Below are 15,853 nucleotides of genomic sequence, written 5' to 3'. Positions count from 1 at the left end.
AGTGCCTAACTGGGGAGGAGGGATGGTAGAGAGAAAGGAAGAGAATTTAAAAAGAGATGGCCAAAAAGAAGAGGTGCCATGAGAAATACATGAGTTAACAATGAAGAAGTTAGCCTCAACAAAAGTAGAACATAAATGAAGAAAAGTGAATAAATCATAAACGTACAATTCAATTTTTTAAAAGTATAACATGAACAACCATATAATCACCACCAAGGTCATGAAACAGAGTATTTCCAATACTTCAGAAATATATCCCTGACTCCCACCCCAAAGCCCCCTTTCCTAATCACAGCTTTTTCCTTCTCCCCTAGAGGTAACCATTATCCTGGTTTTTATGGCAATTATTTCCTTTTCTTTGTACTTTTAGCACTTATATTTTTTGTTTTTGAACTTTACTAAATATATTTGCACTGTATATATTATGCTTCACACTTCACTTTCTCGACATTATGTTTCTAAGGTTCATTCCTGCAACTGCATATAGTTATAGCTCATTCATTTTCTTGTCTTTTTTTTTTGAGATGGAGTCTCACTCTGTTGCCCAGGCTGGAGTGCTGTGGTGTGATCTCAGCTCACTGTAACCTCTGCCTCCCAGGTTCAAGCGATTCTCCTGCCTCAGCCTCCTGAGTAGCTAAAATTACAGGCGCCCACCACCACACCCGGCTAATTTTTTGTATTTTTAGTAGAGACAGGGTTTCACCATGTTGGTCAGGCTAGTCTCGAACTCCTGACCTTGTGATCCACCTACCTTAAACTCCCAAAGTGCTGGGATTACAGGTGTGAGCCACCGCACTTGGCCAGCTCATTTTCACACAATTGATTTATCCATTCTACTGGTGATCATCACTTAAGTTGTTTCTATTTTGTCAAATATGAATAATGCTATGGACAGTCTTATCATACTATATATCCTGGTATACATACACACAACTTTCTCTGAGGGATTTATCTCAAGAGTGGAATTTCTGAGTCACAGAATATGTGTATTTTAAACCTTCCTGGATCGTTCCAGAGCATTTTCAAAGTTGAGGCACCAATTCACACTCCCACAAGCTCCCACAGCATCGTATGAGTGTCTCCACTGCTCCATGTTCTTTCCAGTACTTGGAATCATCAACTTGTAAAGTAGTACCCACTGTGGTTTTATTTTTCATTCTCTTGATTACTGATGAGGTTCAGCACCTTTTCAAATATTTATTGGCCACTTGGAATTCCTCTTTAGTAAAGTACTAGTTCAAGTGTTTTCTCAGTTTTCTCCTGGGTTGTCTTTTTCTTACTTGTGTATAGACATTCTTAAATATTCTGGATCTAATCTGTTGCATTTATTGGAAATCTTAAGAAGACTGTGGCTTACCTTCCCACTCTCTATGATATGAAAATCATTTTTAAAAAACTGTGGGGTTTTTTTTTTTTTTTGAGACAGAGTCTCACTCTGTCGCCTAGGCTGGAGTGGAGTATAGTGGCGCGATCAGCGTGATCTTGGCTCATTGCAACCTCCACCACCGGGGTTCAAGCGATTCTCCTGCCTCAGCCTCCCGAGTAGCTGGGATTACAAACACCTGCCAGCACGTCTGGCTAATTTTTTTTTTTTTTTTTTTTGTAGTTTTAGTAGAGACAGGGTTTCACCATCATGGCCAGGCTCGTCTTGAACTCCTGACCTCACGATCCACCTGCCTCGGCCTCCCAAAGTGCTGGGATTACAGGCATGAGCCACTGCACCCGGCCTGTTCTTTTGTTTTTTGTTTTTGTTTTGAGAGGGAGTCCCACTCTGCTGCCCAGGCTGGAGTGCAGTGACGTGATCTCGGCTCACTGCAACCTCTGCCTCCCGGGATAAGCAATTCCCCTGCCTCAGCCTCCCGAGTAGCTGAAGCTGGGATTACAGGCGCGTGCCACCACAGCCAGCTAATTTTTTGTATTTTTAGTAGAGACGGGGTTTCACCATGTTGGTCAGGTTGGTCTCAAACTCCTGATCTCAGGTGATCCACCCACCTTGACCTCACAAAGTGCTGGGATTACAGGCATGAGCCACCGCGCCTAGCCAAAAACCTGTTTTTAATGGGAAAATCTATTACCCAGTTTTTAAATAAGAAATCAGTTAAACCAGTTTAAATCCAAGGTTTAAGACTTCCTTCAAACAATAAAAATTTAGCAATTGTGAAGAGCAAAGAAGAAAGTTAAAAGTGAATAAGGAAATGCTTTACATTTTTACTACTAGTTTGATTCTAAAATTAGTCACACTGCATTTGATATTGCCGGCTGCTTCAGGAATTCAAAATAATATTCCTTTGTGTGAATTACCACACTGACCATACATTTTTCCCAAGCGCACCTGGGATATTTTACAGAGGAACTGGAAAGAACAAGAAACATGTATATAACCACACCACTTAAAGTCATAGTTGATGTTATAATATGAAGTAACGTTAACCATCCAGCTCCCAAATATAGCCACTGTAAAAGGAACTGGAACCTGGGAACTCCTTGGCCCCAGCACTGCTGCCACTCCCGTACTCTCAAAACTGGTTCAGTGGTCCTCTATGGTTCATCTTCTCGCCTCCCCTAAAGAAACCATCCTACTACCTCCCCTTCCCTTTTAAGACCAATCTCAGGGGAGTCTAACATACTGTCTAACCTAACTTCCTGCAGTGATGAGAGAGTTAGAGTTCTATTATCTGTGCTGTCCAGTATGACAGAGAGGAGGTTGGTCCAAGGTGCTGTCCAAAATGACATATGTGGCTACTGAGCACTTGAAATGTGGCTAGTGCAAATGAAGAACCAAGTTTTAAATTTCTATTTTAATAACCACTTACGGCTAGTTGCTACCATACTACACAGCACAGTTCTAGAAAAATTCATAGTGCATATACTGTGACTGTTACAAAATAGACATAAACAAGGATCCAAGAAAAACACAATCTCAAATTAAGACCTGGTACTGTAGTCCGTATTTCCAAGACTAATGAAACGATAATTTTGTGAGTTACAGACTGCCTCCTTGGAAAATTAAATGGCATTTTAGCAGTCCTCATTCTTCTTACCTAGAAAGTATTCATTTCTTGAAAATTTTAATTCTCATAGCTCCAATGACACTGCATTACTTTGGCTCAACCGCCACATGTCAGTTTCCTTTTTCTGTGTGTAATCGTAGTCCACCTGCCCACAGCATCCTGCTCTCACCTGTAGGCTTTACCCCAATGCTGAGTCTTTGCTTTCTCGTTTTCTGTATTTCATTCAAGAGTTTTCTTCAAGCTTCAGCTATGACTCTTATTTGCCTTGTGTAAAACAGTATCAGCTCACTATACAACCTTAAGAATATCATTTAATCTGAGATTGCTTCTCTCTCATTTATTTATCTATTTATTTTATTTTATTTTTGAGACAGGGTCTCACTCTGTTGCCCACACTGGAGAGCAGTGGTACGACCTCCGCTCACTGCAGCCTCAATCTCCCAGACTCAAGCGATTCTCCCACCTCAGCTTCCCAAGTAGCTGGGACTACAGATGCATTCCACCACAACTGTCTAATTTTTGTATTTTTTTACGAGACGAGGTTTGCGATGTTGCCCAGGCTGGTCTCCATCTCCTGGGCTCAAGTGATCCACCCGCCTCAGCCTCCCAAAGTGTTAAAGTGCTAGGGTTACAGGCGTGAGCCACTGCACCCAGCTTCAGATTGCTTCTCATTTGTGAAATAACTTAGAAGGTCACTATGGTTCCTTCTGCTTCTGGTTTTAGGATTTTTCTGGTTTTTTTTTTTTTTTTTGAGACGGAGTCTCGCTCTGTTGCCCGTGCTGGAGTGCAGAGGCGCCATCTCAGCTCACTGCAACCTCCACCTCCGCAGCACAAGCGATTCCCCTGCCTGTCTCCTGAGTAGCTGGGATTATAGGCGCCTGCCAACAGCACCCAGCTATTTTTTGTATTTTTAGTAGAGACGGGGTTTCACCGTGTTGGGCAGACTGGTCTCAAACTCCTCACTTCAGGTGATCCACCTGCCTCGGCCTCCCAAAGCGCTGGGATTACAGGCATGAGCCACTGCGCCCGGGCCTAGTTTTAGGATTCTATGAATTCTAGTACAGGCCTAGTTACTGAATCTTTTTTCTGTTTTTGTTTTTTCCCAGACTGATTCCTCTTTCCACCTTTTAAAATGCTGGTATCTCCCTGAGTTGACAGTGCCTACCTTTTCCATTCTCTACGTCCTTCCTCCAAGAATCTTATAAACTCTCACTATGACTCTCTTGAATTTATTCCATAGCCTTAATTAACTTCACTCTACATCCTTTTTTTTTTTTTTTTTTTTTTTTTGAGACAGAGTTTTGCTCGTTGCCCAGTCTGGAGTGCAATGGTGTGATCTCAGCTCACTGCAACCTCCACTTCCAGGGTTCAAGAAATTCTCCTGCCTCAGCCTCCCAAGTAGCTGCGATTACAGCCATGCAACACCACGCCCAGCTAATTTTTTGTATTTTTAATAGAGATGGGGTTTCACCATGTTGGCCAGGCTGGTCTTGAACTCCTGACATCGGGTGATCTGCCCACCTCGGCCCCCAAAAGTGCTGCGATTACAGGTGTGTGCTACCATGCCCAGCTAATTTTTTGTATTTTTAGTAGAGACAGGGTTTCACCATGTTGGCCAGGCTGGTCTTGAACTCCTGATCTCGTGATCCACCCACCTCAGCCTCCTAAAGTGTCACTCTACATTCTAAAGCTCTAGTTTCTATTTGTCCCACATGATTCACTAGATGTGCTACCAACCCTTCAAAGATATTGGGCAAACCAAAGAGATTACAGGAACCCAACTTGTTGGTATAATTATTGATCAATAACACAAATTTTAGGGTCAAATGTATCAGAAATTGAATCCTAGTTTTGTCACTTATTAGCTGGGAGACCTTGATCAAATTATTTAATCTCCTGAGCCTCAATTTTCTCACACGTAAAATGGGGTCAAAAATAGTATTTACAACTTACTATGGTTGTTTTTGTTCATGTTATATATAGACACACACACACACACACACACAGCTTAGCATAATACCTGGAATATGTTAAGACCTCAATAAATGTTAGCTACTATTATAAGCAATAGCATTACCATCTTTCTGGTCTTACAGGTTTAACAGTTATCTTGGACTCCTTCTGTCCTTTTTTAAATAAATTCAATCAGCATTTGTACATTTTCATTTTCCAGTATGATCTCAGTGTACCAGGATTTCATTCCCTCACAGCTTTCTGTTATGCAGCTACCCAACCAGATTACTAGATTTAAAAATATTCGTAAGGCCTCATTTTTGTTTCCTCTACATTACCCAGCATAATGCCTAAAACATAGTAGTTGTGCTATTATTGCACAATTCAAACAATCCTTCCACCCGTCTATCTCCCCATTAGATCCCTTGAGTTCTGTCAGGGCAGGGAGTGTCTTGGTCCTCTTCATACACCGATAACTGCCGAAGTCCTTTAGTCAATAAATGTCTGTTGAATGAATGCTGACCTCTAAAGCTATTGGCTATCTAGCTTCCTCATATATGAAAGGCAGCTCTTATATTCTCTAATCCAATAATTTATTTTGACCAAATTTGTCTCACCACAATATCATCATGGGCAGTTTCACTGTATTAGTCAGGAACTTTTTATCATGAAAAAATTCTGGCCAGGTGCGGTGGGTCACACCTGTAATCCCAGCACTTTGAGAGGCCAAGGCGGGCGGATCACAAGGTCAGGAGATTGACACCAGCCTGGCCAATATGGTGAAACCTCATCTCTACTAAATATATAAAAATTAGCCAGGCGTGGTGGCGGGCGCCTGTAGTCCCAGCTACTCAGGAGGCTGAGGCAGGAAAATCACTTGAACCCAGGAGAAAGAAGTTGCAGTGAGCCGAGATCATCCCACTGCACTCCAGCCTGGGTGACAGAGCGAGACTCCATCTCAAAAACAAACAAAAAAACAAAACAAAACAAAAAAAACTTTTTTACTCACCTTAAGCAGAAAGAAGAATTTATTAGCTCACATAATTTGAAAGTACAGAGATAGCACTGACTTTAGGCATGGTGGCTGACCCAAAGGTACAAACACTGCCATCAGAACTTCCATCTTTTGGCTCTGCTTCCCACCTATTGGTAACTTCCAGGCTCACATCCTATTCTCTCAGCAACCCCAGGGCTCAAAGCATGCCTCTTTCTCAATAGTTCAACAAAAAATTCAGTTACTCATGTGTGCTGATTGCAAAATGGGCCCACCTCTGAACCATCACTATGGTCAGAGCAATGGACTATATACTGACTGACCATTAGCTAGGCCTGAGTCACTGGCATACCCTATGCCAGGGTGGGGTTCATATAACTGAGAGGGGTGGTTCCCTAGGAAAATTGGAGTACTGTTACCAGAAGGGACTGAATGATGGACTGGCAAAATTAACTGATGTCCCTTATACTCTTAACATTTTTTGAGTGCTGTCCACCACTGCCTAAAATAGCTTTCCTTCTTGTTTCTGCTTGCCCAAATCCAAGTTATATCCTTTCTGCTTCAAGAAGTCTTCTGTGATGTCTTCTAAGACTTTCCTTGTCCACTGGATCAAGTCACCCATTCCCAAATAAATATTCCCCTTTTCCAAAAGATTAATATTTTTCTTTTTTCTTTTTTTTTTTTTTTTTGAGACAGCACTTACTCTGTCACCCAGGCTGGAGTGCAGTGGCACAATCTCAGCTCACTGCAACCTCCGCCTCCTGGGTTCAAGTGAGTCTCGTGCCTCAGCCTCTCAAGTAGTTGGGATTACAGGCACCCGCCATCACACCTGGCTAATTTTTGTATTTTTAGTTGAGACCGGGTTTCACCATGTTAGCCAAGCTGGTCTGGAACTTCCGATCTCAGGTGATCTGCCCGCCCTGGCCTCCCAAAGTGCTGGGATTATAGGCGAGGGCCACCGGGCCCAGCCAGATTAACCTTTCAAAATAAACAGCATAGAAAGTCTCAAGAAAACGTTCCCAATAAGTTCAAAATCATGTCTAATTATAAATATGGGCAATATATGCTGTTCCCTAGGATATGAATTTGAAGGACAACAGCTCTACCATGTACATGCTACACATTATGAAAAAACAGTATACAAGGCAACTTTTATATATTAGCATTCAACTAATTTTACTTGGCTTTAAATTTTCTATAAGGTCTAAGCATACCTAATAACTACCATAAGTTGGTCCCAAATTAATCAAAGTACCTGCCATAAAAACAGACTATGGCTTTTGGAGTCACCTCAAACTAGACTAAACTCCTGGCTAACACCCTCTCCTCTGTCCTTTAGCCACAGATCTTTGAGCAAATTAGTGAACATCTCTAAATGCTGGTTTCCACCATCTGTAAAAACAGGAACAGCAACACCTATTTCTATATGAAGAGGTTGCATGGTACAGTGGAAAGAACAGAGTTAGATGAACCTGGGCCAAAATCCTACCAGTGATACTACATAGTGGTGATAGCTGTAACCTGGGCCAAAATCCTACCAGTGATACTACATAGTGGTGATAGCTGTAACCTGGGCCAAAATCCTACCAGTGATACTACATAGTGGTGATAGCTATAACCTGGGCCAAAATCCTACCACTGATACTACATAGTGGTGATAACTATAACCTGGGCCAAAATCCTACCACTGATACTATATAGTGGTAATAGCCATATGACTTTCTCTAGGTGATCCCTCACATGTAAAGTGGGGATAGTATTTAATCCACAAATTATTGTGTGCATTTAACAAGGCAGTATATTTCAAAATATCTAACACAATGAATCACAAATAGTGAACACTCAATAAATGATGTCATTGGCATTAAATTATCTGTTTAAAACAATTCAGAGACTGGGTAGTGAGCAAGGTCTGCCAAAGATTTTTTTTTATATTTCATAAGTGATATTACTACATGTTAGAAATGAATCTAGTCTAATAGCTTATAAAATACCTTGTAATCTTTTTATTTTCTTTTTACACGTTTTGACCAGATGAAAAATCAACCAACAAAAAATGTGGTTTCTATACAAAACTATTAAAGTGTAGGCAACACCATACTTAAAAACTCAGAGCACAGTAAGGAAAAACCTCTTTGGTATTACTTATTATTCTTCATAAATGCACTTGGATTTTCTTAGTCAATAAAATATTTAAGGACTCAACACGGTGCTCCTAGAACTACTGAAAAGCAGGTGAGATAATAAGCTAGACAGACTCCTGTAATCAACTTGTTCCTTAGCTTCAGGCTTGATGTAGTAACAATGAAATGACTCACACCAATATGAAATCACTATACCATATAGCCATCTCCTAAACAGAAGCAGGAAATTTGGGGTGTGAATGATAATTTTACATGCCGTCTACCAGAACACACACAAAAGGAAAGTGGCTGCTCATATTTACCTTAGCAAGAAACTTTAAATCACTAAAAAATATTCAGTTCAACTGTTTCCAAAAAGAGATTAAATAAGCAGGCATTTAATTTCTTCTATTTTAAACTACAGCAAAAGTTTCTTTGGAAAGAATAGCTTCTTTAGTTTAACAGTTCTGTTTATTTTTCCAAAATGAGTGAATCATATGTAATACTTATAAACTTTTAATGACTGCAAAGCACAGAAAATGTGCTCAATCTAAGATTTTAAAATAAAATAAGACACCAAGTACTGCCAGCCGCAGTGGCTCACGCCTGTAATCTCAACCTTTTGTAAGGCCGAGGTCGGCGGATAGCTTGAGCCCAGGAGTTGGAGACCAGCCTGGGCAACATAGCAAAACCCCGTCTCTACAAAAAAATACAAAATATTGGCCGGACGCGGTGGCTCACGCCTGTAATCCCAGCACTTTGGGAGGCCGAGGCGGGCGAATCACCTGAGGTCAGGAGTTCGAGACCTGCCTGGCCAACATGGTGAAATCCCGTCTCTAATAAAAATCCAAAAATTAGCCGGGTGTGGTGGCGGGCGCCTGTAGTCCCAGCTACTCGGGAGGCTGAGGTGGGAGGATCACCTGAGCCTGGGAGGCAGAGGTTGCAATGAGCAGGGATTGTGTCATTCCACTCCAGCCTGGGAGACAAGAGCGAGATACCGTCTCGAAAAATATATATATATATTTTATATATAATATTTATATGTATATTATATATATATAAACATATATATATATATATAATTAGCTGGGCGTGGTGGCGGCTGCCTGTAGTCCCAGCTACTCAGGAGGCTGAGGTGGGAGGATCACCTGAGCCCGGGAGGTCGAGGCTGCAGTGAGCAGTGATGACGGCACTGCAAACATGATGATGAACAACTCGGGCACCAGACACTGTTCGCCACAACTAAGAAAGCCAAATAATACCTACTTTCTTATTCTCTTTCCTGTGTTCGAAAACATACATAACACGAAGTAATGCTTTAAAAAGGAATAGCAAGTACAGATATGTTAGACTATCTTTTCTAAGTAGTTTGCTTCAACTTTTTTTTGGAGGACATGAGGAGTGGAAGAGGAAACTAATGGGAGTCGGAAGGTGGGCTCTAGTTATTTCTACAAGCGTATTTATTTTGTAAGTCAACTAGATGGAGGCGAAGAAAGACGTTCCAGCGTTCGGGTTCACTTCACACACACCCCAGCACTTCTTTGGGGTTCACTTTAAACACACACACCCCAACCCTTCTTTCGGGTCCACTTTAAACACACGCTCCCCAACAGTTCTTTCGAAAAAACTCCAGGGCTGAGACCGACCCTTCCTGACAATGCAGCTCGTCCAGACACCCCTGCTACTCTGATCTGTGAAGAGCTCGCGCTAACGTTCCCGTCTTAGCAGGTCCATTCGGCACCCCAAATCCGAAAGGGCCTGCAGAAACCGGGGCGGGGCAAGGGTCTACCTCCGCCGTGGCAGAAACTGATTTTCCTCAGAAAGCCTAAAAAATCATCCATCAATCACTCCGGCCCCCTTCCCCGAGAGATGCCGCCGCCCGCCGCCTCTCCCCAGCCTCTGGGTCTGGCGCAGGCCCGGAGGGCTGGCGCCGTCGGCTTCTCCCCGTTACCCGGGTCCGGACCCGGCGCCTACGGGACGAGCTGCTGTAACTCCCCCGCATCCGCCTCCCCCGGCCGGGGCGGCTCCCGGCGCCCGGTCTCCGACGGGCAGAGACGCCCCCCGCCCCGCTCACCCGCCCGGGTGGTGTCCGTCAGGTCGTGGTTGGCCGCTCCCCGGGGAAACTCCCTCAGTTTCCGGCCGCTCAGGCTCAGCACCCCAGTGACCGCCGCCTCCTCCAGGGCTCGATCGAGAGAGCGGCTCCACGAGCCCGGGCCAAAACCAGGGCCTGCCCCGGAGCTTGGGCCGCAGTGAACACCAGGGAGGTTACCTCCCGACGCTACCGTGCCAGAGTACTCGGCAGCCGCTGCCACAGCGACCAAGCCCGCGGCCGCCATTTCCCAGCCGACAACACTCGGGCCCGCCAGCTCAGCGCATGCGCGGCCGGACCGCTGGGTGGGCGGAGAAAGGGGCTCACGGACCGACCCCGGACGGTTCTCGTGATGGGCAGCACCGCGGTGCCCCCCGGCGCAGCCAGGCGCTTGCCCCCGCCCACATGATGCGCTTTTCAAGGGAAATTAAAACGGACCTCACAAATCCAGAGCAGCCCCCTACTCTAACCTCCCAGGGGCATTTCTAAAATGCCTCTACAAAAACATCTTTCAGGCAACGCTCCGCATCAAAACTTCTCCGCCTTGCTCCCTCAGTAGTGGAGTCGACTAAGCATTAAATTAAGAATTATTTTTTTTTGAGACAGAGTCTCGCTCTGTCGCCCAGGCTGGAGTGCAGTGGCGCGATCTCGGCTCACTGCAACCTCTGCTTCCTGGGTTCAAGCTATTCTCCTGCCTCATCCTCCCGAGTAGCTGGGATTACAGGCACGCACCACCACACCCGGTTAATTTTTGTATTTTTAGTAGAGACGGGGTTTCACCATGTTGGCCAGGATGGTCTCGATCTCCTGACCTCAAGTGATCCGCCCGCCTCTGCCTCCCAAAGTGCTGGGATTACAGGCGTGAGCTACCGCGCCCGGCAAGGAATCTTTCTTAACACTGTTGCTGCAGAAACTTGGACGGTGAGAGGAGCGGACCCTCTGAGATACGACCTAAACCGTTTCCCAACTTCATTGTATTACCAGATGATCTAAATCAAGGTTTGGTGGACTTACTATGGTTGCTGGAGAGAAAACAAAGAAACAAACGTGCTAATTGGGCTCAAAATTCTCATTAAAAACGTATTATTTTATATCATCCATCCCTTTTATAAAATAGCTTTTCTTAATGAAAATACAACAAATATCTTCAATAGTACTTGTACTTTTGGCAAGATTTTATTGTTGGATAAAGCAAGATTAGAGTAGTATTAAAATCTAAAATGTTGGTCTGGAACCAAAATTGAGGAACAGAAAATGATCTCACTGTAATCTAAATGTGGGAATTAAAGGTAGAACCGAAGAGATGCTCTAAATTGAAACCACTCAAGTAATGAAAGAGTGGAAAATACTTCATTTAAAACCAATTAGACCTCACTTATATTGCAGCCAGTCTCTAGCATATTCTTCAGTCTGTTTTACTGAAGAAGCCATTTCTGCTATATGATGTAAATTTTACCAACAATTAATCAACTAGTTTTACTATGGGAAATAGAAGAGGCTGTCAGGTACAATCCTTTCCTAGAGGATCACAATCTAATTATGGAACCCAGACAGGCCCACAAAAAAGGGCTAAGAGTGATGGGGCTTACTTATGAGTTCAGAGAAAAGAAAGCTATATCATGGATAAATTAGGTTTTGAATTAAACCTGAAGGATTATAAAGTAGGACAAACTGGAAGGTGAGACTAGAAGATGGATCAGCATGAACACATCCAGATACGACTTAAAGTGGTAAATTGTGGAGGATACGAAGGCCACAGATCAGAAAGTTCGTGTCAGAGAGCAAAAGAAAAATAAGGATGGAGAGATCCTCTCATTCAAGCCCCAACTCTTCAATGACACCTCAATTGGCATGAATTGCTAAATGCTAGAAGGTATAAAAATGTTTAATCCCAGTGCCAAAGTTGATTAGTAACAGCTGCCCAGAGAGCTGTTCTATAAACTCTCAATACATTCTAGTTACTTCAGCAACGAGTTCCATGATACATAACCATACATATGTTATGAGCTCATACATGTTATGAGCGTGGGTCACAATGGCAGGTGACGTATTTGTCATCCCCAGCAAATAACATTTATCCAATGCATATATAGGTTTTTGTTATCCTGGGCTTCCTAAAACTGTTATTCTTCGAAAGATATTAAGCTATTTAAGGGCAGTTTTTTTACTTTTTAGGGAGATTTCAACTACGATGACTGATTATCTATTCATATACTCCACACTAATGCTACAATGCTGTAGAATTAGTTGCCAGATGTACCTTTTCAAATGCACCATTGTCATCTGATTGCTTATTACCTTCCACATCTACACTAAATTCTGTCAAGTTCTCTGTAATAGGCCTCATTCCTATCTATATGTATGAATACATCCCATTGTAATAGCAACATACTATGCTAGCCCTGAACTGACCAAGCTTATAGATTGATGCTTGAATATTCAACAAGATTTTAAGGTCCTTAATATATTAAACTCTATGCTATCCTAGGACTGAGTATATTTTTAGGAGTTAAAAAATTAGTCAACCCTTGCTTGTGCCTGTAATCCCAGCTACTTGGGAGGGTAAGGTGGGAGGATTGCTTGAGGCCAAGAGTTCGAGACCAGCCTGAGCAACATAGTGAGGGCACCCCACCTCCCACCCTCTGGTCTCTAAAATTTTTTAAAATAATTAGCTAGGCGTGGTGGTGCCTGACTGTAGTCCCAGCTACTTGGGATGGTGAGGTAGGTTTGCTTGAGGCCAGGAGTTGAGTCTGCAGCAAGCTATGATTGTGCCACTGCACTCTAGCCTAGGAGAGAATGACATCCCATCTCTAAAAATGAAAAATAATTTTAAAAAATAATAAAAATGAGTGGAAAGCAGTAGAAACCAAAATAGATTACGTACACACACGAGAGGTTATGAGGAAAGGAAAAAGAATTACAATTTTTGGGCTGGGTGTGGTGGCTCACACCTGTAATCCTAGCACTTTGGGAGTCCGAGGTGGGCGGATCACCTGAGGTCGGGAGTTCGAGACCAGCCTGACCAACATGGAGAAACCCCCTCTCTACTAAAAATACAAAATTAGCCAGGTGTGGTGGTGCACGCCTGTAATCCCAGCTACTCAGGAGGCTGAGGCAGGAGAATCACTTGAACCCGGGAGGCGGAGGTTGCAGTGAGGCGAGATCATGTCATTGCACTCCAGCCTGGGCAACAAGAGGGAAACTCCATCTAGGGAAAAAAAAAGAAAGAATTACAATTTTTAAGGAAAACAGGGTTCCCAAGTCAGTAGATCCCTGCTTTATTAAAAATATAAAAGCTAGCCAGGCATGGTGGCAGGCACCTGTAATCCCAGCTACTCGGGAGTCTGAGGCACAACAATTGCTTGAACCCGGGAGGCGGAGGCTGCAGTGAGCCGAGATCGCACCACTGCACTCCAGCCTGGGCGACAGAACAAGACTCTGTCTCAAAAAATAAAAAGAAAAAAGATATGTAGATATTTAAAAAGCCAAAAGAAAGACCTGTGCATATGGGGGAAACTGAAGATGCTATATATACTATTACATGAGAACAAGTCCTAGGTAAAGGAAGGATGGAAGGAAAGATAGATTGAGCAGTTAACGCTGTGACTTCTAAGGAGTTGAGGCTTCAGCTACAAAGTAAAGGTAGACTATGAGGGAATTCTTACCCCACTCTCTCAGTCATCTCCATAAAGTCGGTGACAGCGTCTTATGAGAAAGAGACATAGGAAATGGAGTCTTTGTGGGGAGTTCACCAAAGAGTCTAATGATGAATAAAAGAAATGATGAAAGATAGTTGTACAAAGGCCAGGAGCAAAGTGGCTTACAGGGATCTGTAACTTCTTCCACCACTGGTCTGTGGTCTGGGAGCAGAAGCTGAAAAAACAGGCAGCGCAGGTTATTCAGTGTTAGCAATTGATACAGTGTACTTCCCAGCTTCTTCCTGTTTATTTTACAGACTGAAAGTTAACTCATTCAACACAGGGGGCAAAAGTTTCACTCAAATCTTAATAGTTCTTTCCAGCTCCGCATTTCACTATATCATGCAAAGGTTATGTCCTCCCTTCCCCCTTCTACTCAGTAGAAACATATCATGGTCACTCCTTCTAAGACTCCACTTCTAGGCCGGCTCCGTAGCTCATGCCTGTAATCCCAGCACTTTGGGAGTCAGAGGCGGGCAGATCACCTGAGGTCAGGAGTTTGAGACTAGACTGGCCAATACGGTGAAACCTCGTCTTAGTACAAAAATTAGCTGGGTGTGGTGGCACGTGCCTGTAATCCCAGATACTTGGAAGGTTGAGACAGGAAAATCGCTTGAACCCGGGAGGCAGAGGCTGCAGTGAGCCAAGAACACTACTGCACTCCAGCCTGGGCAACAGAGCAAGACTGTCTCCAAAAAAAAAAAAAAAAAAAAAAGACTCCACTTTTAGGGCGGGCGTGGTGGCTCACACCTGTAATCCCAGCACTTTGGGAAGCTGAGGCAGGCAGATCTCCTGAGGGTAGGAGTTCGAGACCAGCCTGGCCAACATGGTGAAAACTCATTTCTACTAAAAACACAAAAATTAGTTGGCTGTGGTGGCTCAAGCTTGTAATCCCACCTACTTACGAGGCTGAAGGACAAGAATTGCTTGAACCCGGGAAGGATCCTGGGAGGCAGAGGTTGCAGTGAGCCGAGATTGTGCCACTGCACTGCAGCCTGGGTGACAGAGTATTCCATCTCAAAAAATAAAAAAACTCCGCTTTTATAAACTCAAAGCAGTATGAATCCCATTCTCTTCCTTGCTGAATACATTTAAATATTTGCTGAATATATTTAATAAATGTTTGATCCTTCCATTGCTTACTCCTTTAAAAACAAGTCCTAATTAACTTTTTTAAACTTTATACAGGAAAATTCAGACAATATGATTCTTTTCTCATTAAAGGGAAATGGAGTAAGTAGAAATTAAATATGCACACTAGGAGAATAACTTCCAACTAATCTTTAAACACTGGTATACCTCATCTGAATACACTCATAAGATGACATTTCAGTCCCAGAATGGCATCACATTTGCTTGTGTTATCAAGCTTCCTGTTAAACATAGGTAGAAAATAAGCTGTAGGCTGGGTGCGGTGGCTCACACCTGTAATCCCAGCACTTTGGGAGGCCGAGGCAGGCAGATCACCTGAAGTCGGGAGTTTGAGACCAGCCTGACCAACATGGAGAAACCCCGTCTCTACTAAAAATGCAAAATTAACTGGGCGTGGTGGTGGGCACCTGTAATCCCAGCCACTCGGGAGGCTGAGGCAGGAGAATTGCTTGAACCCGGGAGGCGGAGGTTGGGGTGAGCCGAGATCGCACCATTGCACTCCAACCTGGGCAACAAGAGTGAAACTCCATCTCAAAAAAAAGAAAAAAAAAAAAAAGGAAAAAAGAAAATAAACTGTGGTGAGAGGGAAATAAAAGATATCAGAAGTCTACAATTTCTAAGTAAATCTTTAAAACCCTATTAATGGTCCACCACAGTCCACAATTCTTGTTGTAAATGCTGTGTTTACTGAAGTATCATTTAACAAAAAAAAAAGAAGCTAGTTCCAAATTGATCTATCCAAAAAGAACCCTCTCTAAAGGGAAGTTTTACATGCTTAACTGCTTTTTCACAGTGGCAAAATAATAATAATAATAATTCTGATGAAAACTGAA

The 15,853-nt window shown here is 43.2% G+C and overlaps 1 protein-coding gene across 23 annotated transcripts in view; it reads right to left on the bottom strand.

The window, feature by feature from the left end:
• The window catches only part of LRCH3 (leucine rich repeats and calponin homology domain containing 3), a 107,778-nt gene extending 92,235 nt beyond the window's left edge, over positions 1-15,543 (bottom strand). For all 23 annotated transcript variants that reach the window (XR_010111492.1, XR_010111494.1, XR_010111493.1 and 20 more), the window contains exon 1: positions 10,156-15,543. Coding sequence is in view for 17 of the 23 variants with exons in the window: in XM_034958032.3 (XP_034813923.1) it covers positions 10,156-10,417 (262 nt within the window). In the remaining 6 variants the exon portion in view is untranslated. The remainder of the gene's footprint in view (positions 1-10,155) is intronic.
• Positions 15,544-15,853: the final 310 nt, after the last annotated feature.

This window comes from Pan paniscus, chromosome 2 (genome assembly GCF_029289425.2).
Source record: "Pan paniscus chromosome 2, NHGRI_mPanPan1-v2.0_pri, whole genome shotgun sequence".
NCBI classification, from domain to species: domain Eukaryota; kingdom Metazoa; phylum Chordata; class Mammalia; order Primates; family Hominidae; genus Pan; species Pan paniscus.
This window is presented reverse-complemented; position numbering and strand designations above follow the sequence as displayed.